General features: G+C 36.5%; 1 protein-coding gene across 5 annotated transcripts in view; it reads right to left on the reverse strand.

The window, feature by feature from the left end:
- The window catches only part of CDH10 (cadherin 10), a 106,107-nt gene that overhangs the window by 53,089 nt on the left and 34,119 nt on the right, over positions 1-18,899 (reverse strand). For 4 of the 5 annotated variants that reach the window (XM_054059142.1, XM_054059139.1, XM_054059138.1 and 1 more), the window contains one exon: positions 14,475-14,852. In XM_054059142.1, the coding sequence (XP_053915117.1) occupies positions 14,475-14,705 (231 nt within the window). In that variant the 5' untranslated portion in view covers positions 14,706-14,852. Of the gene's footprint in view, positions 1-14,474; positions 14,853-18,021; positions 18,166-18,899 lie in introns of those variants that run through there. The other variant, XM_054059140.1, reaches the window with a different exon arrangement.

Here is an 18,899-nt window from a genome sequence, read left to right on the forward strand (position 1 = left end):
AAGGATCCTCTCTCTTGACCTGCTAACAATACTTTGTCTAATGCAGCCACCAGCATTCTTTGTGACAAGGTCATATTGCTGGCTCATATTCAATCTGTTATCCAGTGGAACCACTAAGTCCTTTCCTGCCATGCTGTTTTCCAGTTGTTCAATTCCCAGCATATACTGGTGCCTGGGGTTGTTCATCAATGGCTGCAGGACTTTACAATTCCTCTTGTTGAACTTCATGACATTCCTGCCAGCCCTTTTCTCTAGGCTGTTTAGGTCCTTCTGGATGGCAGCATGATCCAGTCATTTGCAAACTGTCTGAGGGTAAAATCTGTCCCATCATCCACATCATTAATAAAGAAGTTAAACAGGACTATACACAATATTAGTTCCTCGAATATACCTCTAGCCACTGGCCTCCAACTAAACTTTACACCACTTTTCAGCATCCTCTGGAACTCGTCATTAGCTCAGTTTTCAGGCCACCTCACAGTCTGCTCATCCAGCCTGTACATCAACATCTTCCTGATGAGGAGCTGATGGGAGACAGCATCAAAGGTCTTACAGAAGTGCAGACAGATTATATCCATTGCTCTTCATTTACAGGCCAGTTGCTTCATCGGAGATGGTTATCAAGCTGATTGAATGTGATGTCCCTTAGTGAAGCCATGCTGACTTCTGATAATTTTCTCGTTTTTATTGTGCTTGGAAATGGTTTCCAGGATGATCTGTTCCATTGCCTTTCCAGAGATTCAGGTGAGGTTGACTGGCCTGTAGTTCCTTAGGTGCTCTTTCTTGACCTTTCTGGAATTAGGCTGACATTTGCATTATTTCAGTCTTTGGGTTCTTCTAGTCACCATGATAGGTGAAAGGTTTGCGGAGAGTGGCTTTTCAATGAATCTGCCAGATCCCTCAACGCTCACAGGTTCATCCGATTAAGGCCAATGGACTTAGGGTGGTCCAGTTTGCTCAAGTATTCCCCAGCCTGATCCTCTTCTACCAAGGATATGTATTCTTTGCACCAACCCTTCCTCCTGGTCTCTGTGATGTGGGATTCCTGAAGGCTGGTCTTGCTAGGAAAGACTGAGGCAAAGAATGTTTTCAGTACTACCATCTTTTTCATTTCCTGTGTAGCCAGGTCCTCCATCTCGTTGAGCAATGGGCACACATTTACCCTAGTCTTTGTCTGCTATGTGCTTATAGAAACTCTTCTTGTTGTCTAGCCAGATTCAATTCATCTCTAGCCAGATTCAATTCCTAGCTGTCCTAACTTCATCCCAGGTAGCTTGGGTAGTGTTTCTGTATTCCTCCCAGGTTACCTGTCCTTGCTTTCATTTGAGTGTGAGTTTGGCCAAGAGCTCATTGCTCATCCACACAGGCCTCCTGGAATTTTGGCTGACTTCCTGGTCACTGGGATGGAGCTCTCTTGAGCTTAGAGGTGATTGTCCTTGAATACTAACCAGCATTTTGTGGGCTTCTTTTCACTCAAAGGTCTTATCCCACAGGACTCTTCTAAGTAGATCTTTGAAGAGACCAAAGTCTGCTCTCCTGAATAGTGGTACTGTGAGTTTGCTTTTCATCGTGCCCTCTCAGGATCCTAAACTCCACCATCTCATGGTCACTGCATGAAAAGCTGCCTTTGACTTTCATATGGTCAATGAGGTCTTACTTTTTAGTAAACATGAAGTCCAGCAGAATACTTCTCATTGGTTCTTCAATCGCTTCCATTTTTTTAAAAAAGTCTCCTTGGTTTAGCATAAATTGTTACTTTATCATTTATACCAAAACATTCTTTTTATTTTGGTTTTAGAACCACAGAGAGCTTTTGCATTCTCCTTCTTGTCCAGAATTAGTCCCAGTTCATGAAGCTTTAGTTCTTCCCTTGTGCACTATTAGTTCCTACGTTCCTCTTTTGGCAATAAAACAAATTCTACACTGTTCCTAGAAAACTTCCTAATTCTAACAGAGTCTTACATGACACTTGAAATAATATTCCTTGCTCCTTCAATGGCTTTGTTTTCTATAGCACATCATTATACCCTCCTACCAAATACATGAGTATTACTGAAATCTCTACCATTATTCTTAAATGATAAGCCCTGATTAATCCCATGCAGCTCTTTTCAGTGTCATGCTGCTCAGTAGTCCTCTCACTATCACATTTATTTACTTGGCTTTTACTAGAAAACATGCCACTCCTGACACATAGAGAATGGTCTGTCACATAAACTGACCTAAGAAGATAATTAAGCAATTAGTTTCCTTATCTTCCAACTGTATCATTTATATAGCTGATTCATTATCCTTTCTAAATGACTTAGGGTATCCTGCAGATGGCTAAAGGTATTTCTACGTCCTCTGAGGGAAATACTTTTGTGGAGGTGCCATCCTCAGTAGCATCACTATGTAAAAATGTGACCATATTCCTGCACAGCAGTTCTTACAAGTGGCAGATACTCTCAAAGCACAAAAGGAGTGGCCTGGGAGATTTTATGAGTAAAACGAAATAATATAAATTTTAAGAAGTCTTGTATCTTCGCTGGCTCTGTCCCTTCATAGACGTATTACCTGCTATCTGGCTATACCCATATATCACTTCCCTGAAGTCATATATTCTATTTCTCACATTAATTTAGCAAGTACCTCCACTTTATTAGAAGTTTTCTTACATTTTAGTAACGTGACTTGAAACATTGCATTCCCCTATCTATCTTTTCTGATTCTTTCCTCAAAATTGTAGAATCATAAAACTATTTAGGTAGGCAAAGACCTTTAAGATCATTGAGCCAAACCATAAGCCCAACACTGCCAACTCCACCATGTCCTAAGGATCACATCTATATGTCTTTTAAATAAATTCCTACTTTTTAAAACATAAAATTTATACAGAACTCTTTTTTTTCTCTGCTTACTTCACCTCTTAAACAATTGCATTAATCTTTTTTCTCACTGTCAGAATGTAAAATATATAAAATATAATTTTTATTATTTAGTGCTAAGCTGATAATTTGTAATTGTGATTGCATATTAAGTAATAGTTATTAATTATTATATTAATCCAAAATAATATTTATTAAATATTTTAACTTCTTAAATTTCCCATTTGTATTGGAATTAGCAATCATAAACTTGGAGATTCAGAAATTTTGATTTATACATATTTTACATCAAATGTCATACCACAAAAAAAGGATACACAAACGTTCTCACTAGAAGGTGAGGTTATTAATATAGAAAGAAGAAATCTTTATTACTACTTCATGTCTCCGCATATCAAGTGTAATTTAGTCTACTAATCACTATATTGTAGCATAGGTATATATTATATAATTATATATAGTTCCAAGAAATTATTAACACTTTTTAGGAAGGAAACCTAGATAAGCATTTTTATAACATTGAAGTGACAGTGCCTGATTGACAGGCTTGAAATGATATGCGTTACCCATAGATGGTTCATATTGCATTGCTATGTGCTTTGCCCAGTCTGAAACTTTCCACATCACTATCATCAGTAGAGTTGTACTGTGCTATTTCTAATAGGTAAGAATGTTAGAAAGTGTTTTATTGTCAGTAGAATTGTGCTGTGTGAAAGAGAGGAGCTGGACAGGAATGCTGTGTTTCTACGGCCCCTTAGCTTAAAGATAAGAATATTCAGCTGCTTTTCCCTCTCCTGTGACCTTGGCCACGTTCTAGGAGGAGGAAAGGCAGTAAGCAGCTGGTTTTTTGATGGTAAAAAGGCTAAGCCCCTCACAGTAAGAGTGGGGACACCTGAGTCACAGGTGGATGCACTGTGGGGTTTCACAATTGACTCTCCAAATCCATGCTGTGAAAAAGAAAGGGGCCTGCCAGGGACTGTGGATCTGGATGAAGTTAAAGCAATTGGTGATGCATTCTCTTAATCACTCTTACGGTAAAGATCAGACACATTGCCTTTGCAAGCTATTACTGATAAACTGTTATTGATCACTACTAATCGTTTGTCTTCTTTTTATGTAGGCAACTTGAAAGGAAAGGCAAACTCAAAGGAAAAAAAGTTGAGAAGCAGGCAGAGTGACTACACTTTTGCCTAAATAAAAATGAGCCAATAGTGACCTTCCAGTACCTGAAAGGGGCCTACAAGAAAGCTGAGGAGGGACAGTTCACAAAGGCTTGTAGTGATAGGACAAGCGGGAACGGGTATAAACTGGAGAGGAGCAGATTTAGACTACACATAAAGAAGAATTTCTTCACCATGAGAGTGGTGAGGCATTAGAACAGGTTGCCCAGGGAAGTTGTGGTTGTGCCATCCTCGGAGGTGTTCAAGGCCAGATTGGATGGGGCCTTGGGCAGCCTGATTTAGTGGGATGTCCCTGCCCATGGCAGGGGGGTTGGAACTAGATGATCTCTAAGGCCCCTTCCAGTTCAAACTATTCTATGATTCTATGATTCTACGAGCCAAGGAAAGTTAATTGAGTGCATTATATTACATAAAAAACAATAACTTTAAATCCAGGTAGCATAACTGCACTGAAGACCATAGATGTAGGAAATAAAAGAGAAGCACAGACTGTCAGTGAAAGCCAATGAGAAGAAGCAAGGCTTTTCTGCAACTGGGAGAAGGGGAATGGGAACAGAAGAGAGATGAACAGAATTGCAATGGAGCTCTGAGGTTTTCTTTAATTTTTACATATTCTTGGAAGTATCCCTTTTTTTTTTCACAGAAATTTTGTGTGCGCAGCCATCCGAGTCTTACAGTGCAGGCAGTAATCTTTGCAACTGCATAATTTTAAAAAATACAATATCATTACTATCCCAGATCATTGTGTTCCTTCTTTCAGTTCATATTTTCCACCTAGATGATGCATATAGTCTGTTTGGACATGACTTTTAACATGCCAAGATAATTATTCATTAATGCTTTTCTAAGTAGTTGTGTCTGTTCAGACATGAAAGGTAACTTGCACCTGCATTTCAGGCCACAAGATGGTCTGTGAATTGAATCTTTTTAATGAAAACAAGACAGCCTGTGTTCTCAGACTTGAAGAGCATACAAACTTATCAATGGCTGCACATTTAAAATTGCTACAGACCTAAATATTGTCAAACTAGAGAGCAACATTTTCTCTCAATGGTACAGTCCTCCTTTAACACTCTCAAGTAAACAACTGTTAAAAGACTCAGGAAACAGAAATAATTCAGTCTGAGGAAGTAACACTGATGAGTTGGACAATGATATTTGTTTGCTCCTAAAAACAAATCCTACTCTGTCTTCCAGGGACCTCAGATACACTGACTGCACAGTTACTCACTGTCTCTAAGTATAAAGCATTAGAGGGTTTGAAAGAACTTGCCATTACAGCCTTTTTGGTTCTGCTTATTTTTAATTATCTTCAAAGACATGAACATTTAGAAATATAAGTAAAAGCTTCCAGCAGGAAGACATTTTCAAAGGGTAAACATCAAATTTTAACTTCTTAGAACTCTCTCCCTCATGGGTATTTTGTTGCAAGTCACCGATTTTCCCTCAGTATTACCCCCAGCTCTTCCTTGCTGTCTGTGTATATAGGATATTTAAAAGGTCATCTGCAAGTGATTTAAAAAAAAAAAAAATCAAGAGAGTTAAATAAAAGGCCCTAAAGCATCAACTTTTGAATTGCTGTTGAAGCTATTGGCTATTCATATATTTATCATTTCAAACAAGGTGTAGGTCAAATATTTCCAAAGCTCCCTTTTCTGTTATATTTTTTAATTCCTTAAGTGAACAAATGTATTGTGATGAAGTGGACAACTTTTCCTGAGCTACGGCTTTGCACATAAATCCTTTCAGTTTTATCAGTTCTTTCCTTTTTGGAGCATCTTTTTGAGACAAGTAGATACAATTTTAAAATTGAAAGAGTAATTGAACTGAAAGGAACCAGAGAATTCAGACTAGAGTACTTTCATGTTTCTTATACTATTTTGAAGCATGATGCTATTTTAAGTGCAATGCATAATCATGCAAAAACTTAGAATTCAGAAACCACACAAGAGGGCTATAACTCTTCTCTGTGAAGACAGCAAAATGCATCTTACTGGTGATTTTAGACCTGCTGGAAGGTTGTCTATAACTTAACTACCTTCCTCCTAAATCTTCCCAGCAATTGATCAAAGTTATTTCACTTTGTGCTTGCATATAGCAAAACTGTCTCTGTTACAAATTTGTTTTAAAATGGCAGATCACTACTATTGGGTTTATTAGGAGGGGGAAAAAAAGGCAAATATTTTAAAATAGTTTTCTCAGAGACTGAGAAAGGTAGTGGCAGGAAACCTACCGCAGGACTAGTAAGACCATACTGACCACTTGCCTTTATTCCATGAATTATTTAAATTGTAACTGCCACCACTACTTTCATAGTGCACTCAGAAAAGAAAATCTTCTTTTATACTTCTCCTGCACTCAGAAAAGAAAATCTCCCTTAGCAGAAACTTAAAAGTGAGCTGATCAAAACAATACACAAACACACACAAAATCTCTCTGACATATTAGATTACAGTTTGAGGTCCCATGTTTTGATTCTAAATTATGGTCACAATGCAGCTGCTTTTGTTCTTATTTGGAAAGAAAAATGAAGTATATTTATAAATTACTTGCACTCAAGTATCAATTAGTAAAACCAGAAAAATAGAGAAATTGAATATCTTCTTCACTCTTGCATCAATACTAGCAAGCTTTCATTAAACCATGCATACATTCCAGCAGTGAATGGCATTTACATTACTACCTTGTAGCAGTGAACACCATTAGATGTAGCTTTCAGTTACCTGAGAGAAAAGAGCAAACAATATTCACTACTAGTCTATACTCGTATTTGCATTAGATTCTGACCAGACTTAAAAGTATTTCCATAAGGGGTAAGAACATTAAAGCAATTAGGTGGGTGTAGAAAATCATGGTGTGAAACCTACACAATGTTTTGAAAGCGTTATCTGTCAAGCACGCATAGCAGATTGAGCATAGTGTGTCTCATTCTACAATCCTGAGAGCTATTGACATATGGAAAGGAAAATAAAAATACCCTGTTTTAATATAGATGAGCTATAAGTTATCATATAGAGTGCAGGTACACAGGTGTTGGTGTAGGTTCAGCTGCAGATGTAGCCCCTGTGTGCAGTAGGTAGGGCACGCTGCACTGGCTACAGCCAATTCCAGCCAGTTCCAACAGCCTCAGTACATGGTACAGCTGAGCCCTTCATCCACGAGTGGGTGCCTTCGGGAAAGTCTGGATGAAGGAAGGCAAAACTCTGCCTGTGGCATATGATAGCAAATAGGAAATACAATTTAGCGCTTTACATCAGAAGGTAAATGTGACAGTAGTAGTGTGTAAAAGACATGCTTGAAGCAGAAATCTTCTAAATGCCTGTGAAAGGCCATTTTCACCAGGAAGGTCTAGGAAGTTCATTTAATTTTCAACTGATTAATAAATCTATTCAGCAGTATTTAATGTTTCTTAGCAGCTTCCTCTACTTTGAACCTACTACAAGAAAAGACATGTAGTTTTAGTTTGTTTTCTTTAAGGGGAAACAAAGTATAATGATTAAAGCCACTTCATGTTTTTCGGGATGTATTACAGCTTCCATGTTTTGAATTTCAATTAATGACCATTAACGGGGTAGAACTATCTAATACACATGGTCTTATAGAGGTCAAGAAGAAATAAGAACAGATTATCAATTTATTATTTGCTTGAAAGCTGAGAATGGTGATTTAGAGATGACATCCCATTTCATTCACTATAAATCTTCCAATCACCGTGACTTTTAAAATTACGCAAACTATGTATAAAACTGTACCCAGAGAAGTGAAAAATGTCCTAGACTAAGTTTAGTGTTTAACTTCAAGCTATGGTATACAAACACATTTGCTTTTATCTACCAAAGACATAGATGTGTCTACCTAAGAAATTCAGTGTGTCGCAGTTCTTTCTAATGAGGTCTGCCTTGCTTCTCTCTTTGGAGTCTTGCAGTTTCAGAGAGTGGTTTCTATCTTCAGCCAAGGGTTCACTTTGTTCATTAGCACATCACTTGCCAAGGTCCTCTGGCAATTAGCCAATGTATGGATATGTGATGTGAGCCTGGAACCGGCACAGATTTTATTGCCAGTGAATATCTGATGTGGATACAAACCTGGAACCATGATGTTTCCCCTCTTTTCACCATACCAGTTGGTAAAAGAAGGTGTATTCATTTGATAACAACTAGATTAGGACTGCTAGACAGCTTTTCCCTAGCAGTACCCACATAGGCATTGGCGTGCTCTGAGCAGTCTCCCTTATGTCCAACTCATACAATAATAAAAATATAGGACACGTTGCCTTTCAGTTCTGTCAAACCAGATCTTGCCTGCTAAGCTACAGTTTGAATGACACCACTGTTGGTTAGCCTACTTTGTCATCTTTTTAAGTTTTTTTTTTTTCATTCTGCTATCCTTCCTTCCTTCCTTCCTTCCTTCCTTCCTTCCTTCCTTCCTTCCTTCCTTCCTTCCTTCCTTCCTTCCTTCCTTCCTTCCTTCCCTCCCTCCCTCCCTGACCAATGCTATATCTCTTCAAATACCTCACTTGACAGTTTGAGCTACCATCACCATATGAGGCCTCACTGGTATTATGATATATCTCTCTTGCAGTGCTAGGTGGTTCTGGTCGGATGAGTGGTCCTATTAACTTTACTATTTTTGAGAAAATGTGCAATCCTAAAGTAGTCTGCCTGTTTGGTCATAAGGACTGATTTTAAGCAGAGAGGCATTCAACATCAATACATCCAGTATTTCTTCTGAACTCTCCAGGAAGGACAAAACTGCATTGCAACACCTACCCTCAGTACTGTTGGATGTGCTTGCACCTCTAAAGAAAAGTCTAAAAGGACAGTAAACTATTCCAATACTATTTCACTGTGAAGCACTTGATTTTTGCTGTAGGTCTCTGTTCTTCCTTACCCTTTCCAAGATTTGCCAGTCTAAAGAGAAAACTGACAATTCTCACTTAGCTCTTCCATTTAAAGTGCCTAGCACATCTGACCCAAATTATCATCAGATAATTTAGGCCCAACACTTAAGCAGCTGGGTTGAGCATGCCCACAGTATGCCCTCCCAAAATGACCCAACCTTTTTTCCCTTGTTACCAGACGACAGTTTTGAGAAACACAAACAACTGTCCAGGCCTGGGACTCCACAACATTGAACAAATATATCTGACTTTCAATTTAGGCATGTGACAGCCCTGGCTTTTCAGTCTTCATAAAGCCTTTGCATTCCTTAACAACTCTTTATTAATTCTGCCCTGTGTCGTCCAGAAAACCTAGTGCCTTGTAGGAATACACCCAGTACCAGAGCTAACAAATATTAATAATTTATTCTTTATGGGAATAAAAAACTTACTATTCAGACAGGTCAGCTCTTTGCCACCAGTACCTTCTGCTACCGTTTAGTAGTAAAAGGAGTCAGAGACTCCAATATACGCTGAGGGTTCCAAAGGAATAGTCCTTCTGCAAAAAGAAAACACAAACCCTCTGCACGCTTAAATTTAGAGTAGATGATAAATCTAACCAGTTGTAGTCATAAGCACCCTAGTAAGGTAGTTCCCAACATAATTTGAGAAAGAATTTCATCTCAGCACTCACTGCGAATGAATGAGACTCCAGAACAATCTTAGAGGAAGATTGATGCCTTGGTTGTTATGGAAAAAAACATTTGTACCTTGTGATTTGAGAAGCCATCATAGTTTCTGTACTCTGGACAACCAGAAGAGGTAAAAACTAGATCTTCAAAAAGAAAACAAGTTGTGATATGTTTCACTCTGATGCTCTTGACCTGTGCTGAAATATCTAGAAGCCCACAGATGTACCACCAAAATCCAGCTTTCATATCCTTCCCATAAACTCATGTCTTAAATGCTCCTCTTCACAGCTTATGTGTTAAGTTTTGCTGAGAATGAAATAATTTTCTAAATATTGTGCCTCAAGTGTCAATTCCACCACACTGTAGTATCTTCAATGAGATAATATTTTTGAAGATATGCAGCTGTGAAAAACTTGGGGTTTTTTTGCATTCAGTAGAATTACATCAAAAAAAATCCCAAGCGGAAACTGTTAAAGGTCAAGCTGTCCTCTTTTTTTCTTGGCAGCTGAGTCCTAGACACAGCAAATCACAATTCAAAATTCCTGTCAGTTGATCCTTTTTGTAATAAAACTACTGTGATGGAAATTGCTGGAAAAAGTCACTACCTCAGAAAGCAAAGTGGGAAAAAATATCTGCAAGAAGGAAATAAATTGTAAAATTTGGTGAAATAATAAAGAAAATAAACCTTAATGTGGATGAAGAACTCACTTGTAAATTTTGAATGACTATGAATTAAGACACAGTTAGTACATGGTACTGCTTCCTGTAGGTTACAATAATTAGAGTATAATTTTTAGATTTAAAACAAACAAGTTTTTCTGGATATGCTCAAAATAAACTCAAATCTTTCAGAACAAGTTTGAAAATGTGTAATGGCTTGCAATTGCACCACTTTTATCTGAAAAATAATAAATGAGCCTTGAAACTATACACAAACAAAAAGGAATAAAAATTATGAATCAGCTTATGGTATGTTGAGGAAGAGTAACAGAGCATGCATAGACTTCCTGAACAGAAAAAGACATAAAGTAAGTATTAAACATAACGCCAACCCCAAATATGAATAAATTGTCTTTTCTGATGTGAGGTTTAAGCTTCTTTTAAGCTGCATTGTTTCTCTGGAATGGGGAAAAGTACATTTTTTCAGAATTACTGTCTTCTTGTATATTTTTGCAAAGATAGCTCAAAGATAAATTGTGTAATATGTATACAGGTCTGTTTTTTCACACTGCTCTTTTTTATGGCTTCAATCTTTACTAGGAAATACCACTGTAATTATTATTTGAAGCCTCGCATATACAAAATTCACTTACATCATTTTGATTTCCACCCTCGCATATACAAAATTCACTTACATCATTTTGATTTCCACCCTCAGGATGCTGTGTATTACTTGATGGGAGGGATGAACATATGGCTTTCTTATAATAATAAAAAATACTGACCTGAAGCAACCAGCCAGTGTCCATAATCAGACAATATGTACTTTGTCACCATTTCACAAGCATGACTGACTTAAGAGGGACTCTTCAGCTGTTACTGGTTCACATATCCCATTCATTCATTGAACCTTATTTCCATTATATTATTCTAGTAGTACATTCTCAAGCAGACTTAAACAGTGAATAAATGAACCCATAAATTGTATTGTGATTTGTAGACACTGTTTTCAAGAGTAATATGATATTCAACAGTTCTTAAGCTCCCTTGAGAGATATAGAGATGCAGGATAAGAAACAAGAAAAAATATATCAATCATGAGCTCAGAAAGCAAGCAGATGTAAATCACAAATCTAGATGCATCTGGTAGCCTCAATTTTGGAATTTCTGTTGATCCTTTCACTGGGATGTTTGTTATCTATTATAGTAAGTTTTAAAAATCACACTTAGTACTTATTTTTAACTGAAATCTTTCCACGACTAACATTCTCTCCTAGTCAATGACTACAAAGGATTGAGTTCTAACTCGAGTTCTTACTGTCTCATGTAACTTCCAAACACCATCTCCAAATATGTTGCAGGGAAATTAACAGGGCAGCAGCATTTTATGTCACTCGCCTATACAAGTAATTTTGGCTTCAGGTAAAATCAGATAAAAGGAAACATCAAGAAATGCTTTGACTATACAACCCAAATGACCTTTGAAAGGAAAGATGAGTGTAACACCAGGGAACAGAGGTAGCTATTATAAAGTTTATGTACTAAGATTTTATTCATAAATTTTTTTACTCTAATAATTTGATAGTTTCAATCAGATGGTTAAAACACTAGTTAACATAACAATCAGGTTTTAGCTCCACATATGATCTCTGTATCATTTTGCTTCCTTTGTGTAAAACTATCCCTATGCAAACACAAAGCTACGATAGCCTTCATTTTGCATGTATTTTCTACACTTTTCCCAAACTTGTCAGAAAATTAATATAGGACAACTTTGTATACTCAGGTTAATTTTAAATTTGCTTGCTCAAATAAGCAACTTTTTTTGCCCTAAGCAGAGCAAAAAAAAGTGGAAGTGCAGTATTAACTGCTCCTTAAATTTCTTCTCAGTTGTGTATTCTTTATTTGCCATTTTTCTTATCCGTATTTATCACTTCCAATTTGAAAATGCTTATTTTCTCTCAGCTAAAGTACTCCTGTGTTTATCAACATCTCTTTTTCTTATGTAGATAAGCAAGCTTATGAAAATGTTAACCCTTTACCCTTTAAAGAGTCTTCTTTCAATCATCATGACTGGAAGAAAATTATTAAATAACACCAGTCACACTTTATGAATTGGAATCACTATTCAAAAAGAATGCAATAAAAGAAGTAATCATTGAGTTTCTGAAGGAGTCCAAATAATTTGAAATTCAGGATTCTCTGCAAAGCTATTTATTTTCTAGGACTTCTGTGAGCAACACACTTTCAAATGCAACAGCATAGTGTTTTGATACAGTGGCACTTCTTATTTCATGGGCAAGGCCAGGTTTCATAAACTGTCAGTATGACCTGGACTGAGGAACTGGCCTGGCCTAGATACTTTGGAATACATGAAAAGCATAGATTTACATTTGATAAGTGTATGAAACAAATATAAGAACAATTTACAAGGCTCTCAACATGGTTTGGAAATGTCTGTGTGAACGTACTAGTGTTCAAATACCAGTGCAAAAATTACAGACCTAAAGCTACAATTAATAATTGGAAACAAAATCACATTTTATTCATTCATAAGCTTCCTCTCTCGTTTCCCCCAGTGAGACTGATCTGGAGTGCTGTGTCCAGTTCTGGGCTCCCAAATAGAAGAAAGATATGGAACTTTGTGGCCAACAAAAGGCCATTAAGATGACTAAGCAACTGGAGTATTTTTCATAAAAAGAGAGGCTGAGAAGCCTGAGACTTTTCAGCCTGGAGAAAAGAAAGCTCAGCAGGGACATAATTAATACATATAAACACCTAATAGGAAGGAGTGAGGGAAACAGATCTAGTCTCTTTCCAGTGGTGCCTAGTGACTGTACAAGAGACAGTAGGCACAAACTGAAATACAGGAAATTCCCTTTAAATATAGGAATTCTTACTGGATGGGTGGTCAGACACTTGAACAGAGTGCCCAGAGAGATTGTGGAGTCTCCATCTTTGGAGATATTTAAAATCTGACCAGACATAGTCCTTAGCAAGCTCTAGCTGACCTTGCTTGGAGCAGAGTGATTGGGCTAGATGATCTCTAGAGGTGCCTTGCAAGTCAGTTATTCTGTGATTTTTAACAAGTCAGTATTTCAATAAATCAGGGAGTGTAGTGATAGGATGACATGCAACGGTTTTAAGTTGAAAGACGCTATATTTAGATTTGATATTAGGAAGAAATTTTTTATAGTGAGAGTGGTGAGGCGCTGGAACAAGTTGCCCAGAGAAGTTGTGGTTGACACGCCCCTGGAGATGTTGAATGAGGCTTTGAGGAATTTGATCTAGTGGAAGGTGTCCCTGTCCATGGCAGGGGTGTTAGAACTAAATGATCTTGAAAAGCCCTTCCAGCCCAAAACATTCTATGATTCTATGATGCTCTTTAGTACTTTAAAAGTTCAAAGCCTTGTAAAAAATTAAAATCTGGATTGTAGAAATTTCTGTGTTTATCACCAACCACTGATGCTGATTAGTACCTACGAGTGTTGACACTAACTTCCACTTTCAAGCAAATTACCATTTTGAATTAATTAATTGCACTTATTTGGATATTATTGTGGCATTATACATTACGCATTTTTTAATAAATCACCTGGCAAAACATGCATTAACTGAAAATAATTTAAAGGACATTTCCAGTGTCCTTTATGTATGCATCTAGTATGCTATGCAGTCACTTGAGTTGTTCTGCTGACTTCTGTTGCAGTTCACTTCCTAATCATCTTGTTTCAGTCATGCTGTTAATTAATTTTATTCACTGTAGTTCATAGAAATTCAGAGAGAGTTAAAGAAGGAGAATACTTTTTCTTCAAAATACTTTGCATTCTCCAAACCTAAGCATATAAAAAGAATGCCTTATTTTGTATGAAACATGAAAAATTCAAAGAGCAACAATTAAAAAAATTTTATAATAAGTTATAAAATATTATGTTTTGATACAGAAGAGGTAGTGAGTGGGCTGCTGGTAGGTATAATGTGCTAAAGTAAACAAATTTGTCAGATGTCTTAATTTCTTTAACTCAAATATTTCTGGATAACTTCAACTAGCAATATTAATTTAGTGATTCGAGCATGACAAACATATCACCTGGAAATCAGCTTTTTACACATTAGAATAAGACACAGAAACTAGGGTTCTGTGGAAAGGTAAGTAAACTTGACTATTATACAGAAATCTTACAGAGAAACCTACCTTGCCTACGTACTGATAATCAGATCCTGTATATTCCTCTAAAAGAAAAAACTGGTTCCACATCCAGCCTCGCTTCTGGCGGTGAACTGCTTTTCCATCATTCCCTGATGCACGTCCCCCAAAGCTTTTGGGTCTGAGATCAGGAGTCCTTCTGAACAACATTTCTGCATGGCAGGGATGCGGCAGCCACATCCAGAGCAACAGAAGTAAGAAGACATGCTGTGTTGTCATAGTTCTCCACTGTTGATGTTCTCCAAGCCGGTCAGTGATGGAGTCTATAGTTTTGGTTTTCTTGACCTGCGTTTTATGTCTCTAGTTCCTGGTGCAGCCAAACAGTTTCCAGCAACTCACCTCTGAACTGTACATAGTAACCAAATCCTGAAAATAAAGAGGGAAGAAGCAATGTAAGTTTAAATGCATTCACTCCCTGGTGTCCAACATTCTTGCTACTGTGCCCTGCAGATACAAAACATTATGACATAGAAAGCAACCTGTTTAAGAACATAAAGGTTATCCAGACAGGGAGAAAGTGAACCTATTAGGTAGCTGCTGTCAAAATATTTCCTAAGAAAGAGTATGAGTGCCCTGAGAAGATCAACTATTTCCCCATTAAAACCTTTCAATTTAGAAACTTCTAAGGTTGTTCTTTATGTGGACTGGGGGATTAATATTGCTGAAACTCACACTTTAAATACTGCTGCCTTGACTTCAAATGTTTTCCACCTGGTTTCATTTACAAGAATTTCAGTGTTTTATTAATCTTACTATCAAGAGAACCGAAAAGCCAACACAAAGTAGTTTTAGAAATAAGGAAATGGTAAAAGACCAGTTCTCCAGGGTGTTTTAAATGCTAAAAGTGAACATCATATGCATCAGGAGAAATACAACATGACAAGAACTGAACTTTTAAATAGAAAACGTTCTTGAGATGATCTTGCCATATAGAGTGATGCAAACTTAGCCTTAAACTGAAGGAAGTATTTTAAAAATGAGGGCCTATTTTGCAAGTATCCTGAGTAAATAATTTTGGAAGGTACCGAAATTAATCTCATTGTGAAAACTTATATCATAGAGAGAAGACAAGCCTCTCCTAATTCACCTTTATTGTTTTTTCCACTTTGCTGGGTTTTTTTGATTTTGCTTTGTTTTCCTCTAGTTTTTCCTTATTCTACCAGAAACAAAAGATGTTATTTCAGCAAGAAAAATTTAGCCACATTCCCTTCTCATTAATTCTGTCCCAATATTTAAAGAGCAAAATTTTTTGCTAGTCAGATCGTTTTGTAATGTTTTCCTTCAGTAAATAATGAAAATATGATTTGTCTTCTTAATACGGTGTAGTTTCTGCAAATTTTAATTGGTGTGGTGGGTGTTTTCTAGTGTGTCCACAGAAAACAAAATACTTGAATGGTGGTTTCAGTTCCTTGCATACTCTTTTACATATGACACAAAACACAAGTAGTAAAAATCTTGAGATACTTTTTTCTCCTTTCTGATTTTGACAGATAAGAAATATCACACACAGCAATCTCATGTGTCCTCTCATTTCATTAACATTCTACTATAGCTCACTATCATACTAAATGTTTTATATTTTTCAAAATAGAGCTATGTAAAATTTTCAGAAATTCTTTCTGTTTTCAGTTTGATATTAATACACTACTTAAGATATTTCCAGTAAGCCTGTGTTGATTGAAAGAGTTTGCAGTAAAATCTCAGGAGTTTAGAGTGAAAAGTCTGTGAAAAGTACTGATTTCTTACAGTTAAAAGACTGTGCGCGCGCGCGTGTGAGTGTGTGTGTTAATAACCGAACAGATTCATTTCATGAAGCGTCTTTTTCTCTGCAGTGTTAAATGCTTTAAGGGAAGTGATTGTGTCTCTGTAAGCATTGGTGAGGCTGCACCTTGAATACTATGTTTGGTTTTGGGACCTTCACTAAAAGAAAGACATTGAGTTCTTGGAGTGTGTCCAGAGAAGGGCAATGAAGCTGGTGAAGGGTTTGGACAACAAATCTTATGAGGAGGGGATGAAGGAACTGGGGTTGTTTAACCTTGAGAAGAGGAGGCTGAGGAGAGACCTTATCACTGTCTACAACTACCTGAAAGGAGGTTGTTATCAAGGTGGGTGTTGGTACTTTTTTCCAAGTGAAAGGCAATAGGGCAAGGGAATGGCCTTGAGTTGCAGCAGGGGAGGTTCAGATTGGACATTAGGAAAAAATTCTTCACTAACAGTGTTATCAAGCACTGGAACAGGCTGCCCAGGGAGGTGATTGAGTAATCAGCCCTGGAGATATTTAAAAGACAGGTAGATGAAGTGCTGAGGAATATGATTTAGTAGTGGACAGGTACGGTTGGACTTGATCTCAAAGGTCTTTTCCAACATAGTGATTCTATGATTGTTTCCTCCTCTCCTTCAACACTTGGAATACTACACAAAGTGACTGTTCACAGTAATTGACAGGCATTCATTTCTAATTGTCTTGATAAATACCACATTATGTATTGTTTGATTTACCCCTTCTTCCTTTATCTGAAAATTTTGACATTTACCTTATTTGTAAACTTTGAATACTACCCAGAAGAATCTGTTTTGAGTATAAACCATTAATAACATATGCTGATTTACGTCAGCACATACAAACTGGAGATGTGATCCTCCATCTTAGAAATTATTTCTCACATCTCATGTCTGTTTTTCGGAAAAAAATATATATTGAGTGACAGAGGAGTACTATGATTTATTCTTAGATATTTAAAAATATTTCTTCTCAAAGACCACAAGAATTTCAGTCTTGACATTAGCGCTTCATATTATTCAATACTCAAAAGTTATTGGGTATTCCTTTTAAAAGGAGATATGGCATTTTCTCTCTTGTTTTGGTGCATAAGGATTTTTTTGTTGTTCTTTTTTTTGCTTTCGTGTTTCCTTCAGTATATATATTCCATTATTCACACATTATTATTTGATGGAGAAGTGTTGTTGAATTCCACTTGGGAAATAATGCTTCAATATTAGGGCTTGTTATTGAATTTCTTTCTTGTTAAATTAGGTCAGCAGAATGAAAGCTCAGATGAAATTTGTTAAAGTTACAAAAGCAGCTAATGCACTTGGACTTGGCAAGCACGACTGCTTAATGGATGTAAGCACCAGCAAGGTCTTTTCCCTCCTTTGAGACTCATGTTGGAGTTCAGCTTCCTGCTTTAAATGCAATGAGTGTGATAATAAACTACACTAAGGCAGTAACATTTACCTTTCAAAATATCATAATAAGCTAGGAAACAAGAAAAACTAGTAACAATTAAAATTAAAAGCACTAGAATAAAGGAAATGTTTGAAGATAATTAGATGAAGGAAACTTTTAAATATATAGCTACAGAAAACAGCCAGAAGTCTCAGTTCTGTAATACATTCCATGTTTGGGTTCTGGGCTACCCTGTCAGAGCTGGAACAGTCAGTGGAAAAAGATAAATTAATCATCTGTTTGGTTTTTTTTTTTTAATTTCATGGAAAACTACTTGGAAAAATGTCTATATTTTGCTGAAAATCTTACCTTAGAAGAGGGTCTGAGAACTCAGTAGAATTGTAATAGTTTTACTGGCTTCAAGTAAGTTTTTTTTTTGTAAAAGAACAGAACTAATTTTAAATAGTTTTAAATAGTTTTAAATGAAACTATTTCACCAGTCTTTCTCCTCAAATCTCTTCCACCTCTTCTTCCAGAAGATCACTTCTCAACTTTTTCCCAAAATAGAAAAGAAACAAAGAAAAAGCCTTAAAAATATATTAAGGCTTTCTAAAAGCTATCAACGTTGTGCACAGTTTCACATTTCTGTGTAACAGCCTTCTAAATTACATTACATTTAATACAGAGGAACATTGTACCCTACCTGCTCTTGTTTATACAGGTTTTCATTTTGGAATTATTTTTAATTAGTTTTCTTGGAGCAATCTCTGGTATAGAGGAGATGGATCAATCATCACTGAAGCTGTTAATCATTTCACCATTAGCTTTTAGCTAACAATTTTAAATAATTAGGCAGTTCTCATTTTTCTCAGATCAATCACTTTTATATCTCTCAGAACTTAGAAGAAAATGTTTTAATGCCATTCCAACAGTATTCGTATGATTTCAAACACAGCTTTTGCAAAATTTGTAAAATATTATATATTACATAATAAAATATTATATTTTGCTTGCTCAATCATGCTACTAAATATAATTCTATATAAATTATATATAACACTAAAACATACTTCATATCATTTCAAATTCATGAGATTTAGTGAGCACATAAGATGGGCCATGAATACGTTTAACTAATGCACTTCCATTTACTGGTGGCTCAAAGAGGTTGATTTTTTTACAGCTAAGATATTATTTCTCTAGTAAAATATTTCCTCTTTTTGTATGTCTTTCTGCATTAATATATA

This window comes from Cuculus canorus, chromosome 2 (assembly GCF_017976375.1).
Source record: "Cuculus canorus isolate bCucCan1 chromosome 2, bCucCan1.pri, whole genome shotgun sequence".
In the NCBI taxonomy this organism is placed as follows: Eukaryota; Metazoa; Chordata; class Aves; order Cuculiformes; family Cuculidae; genus Cuculus; species Cuculus canorus.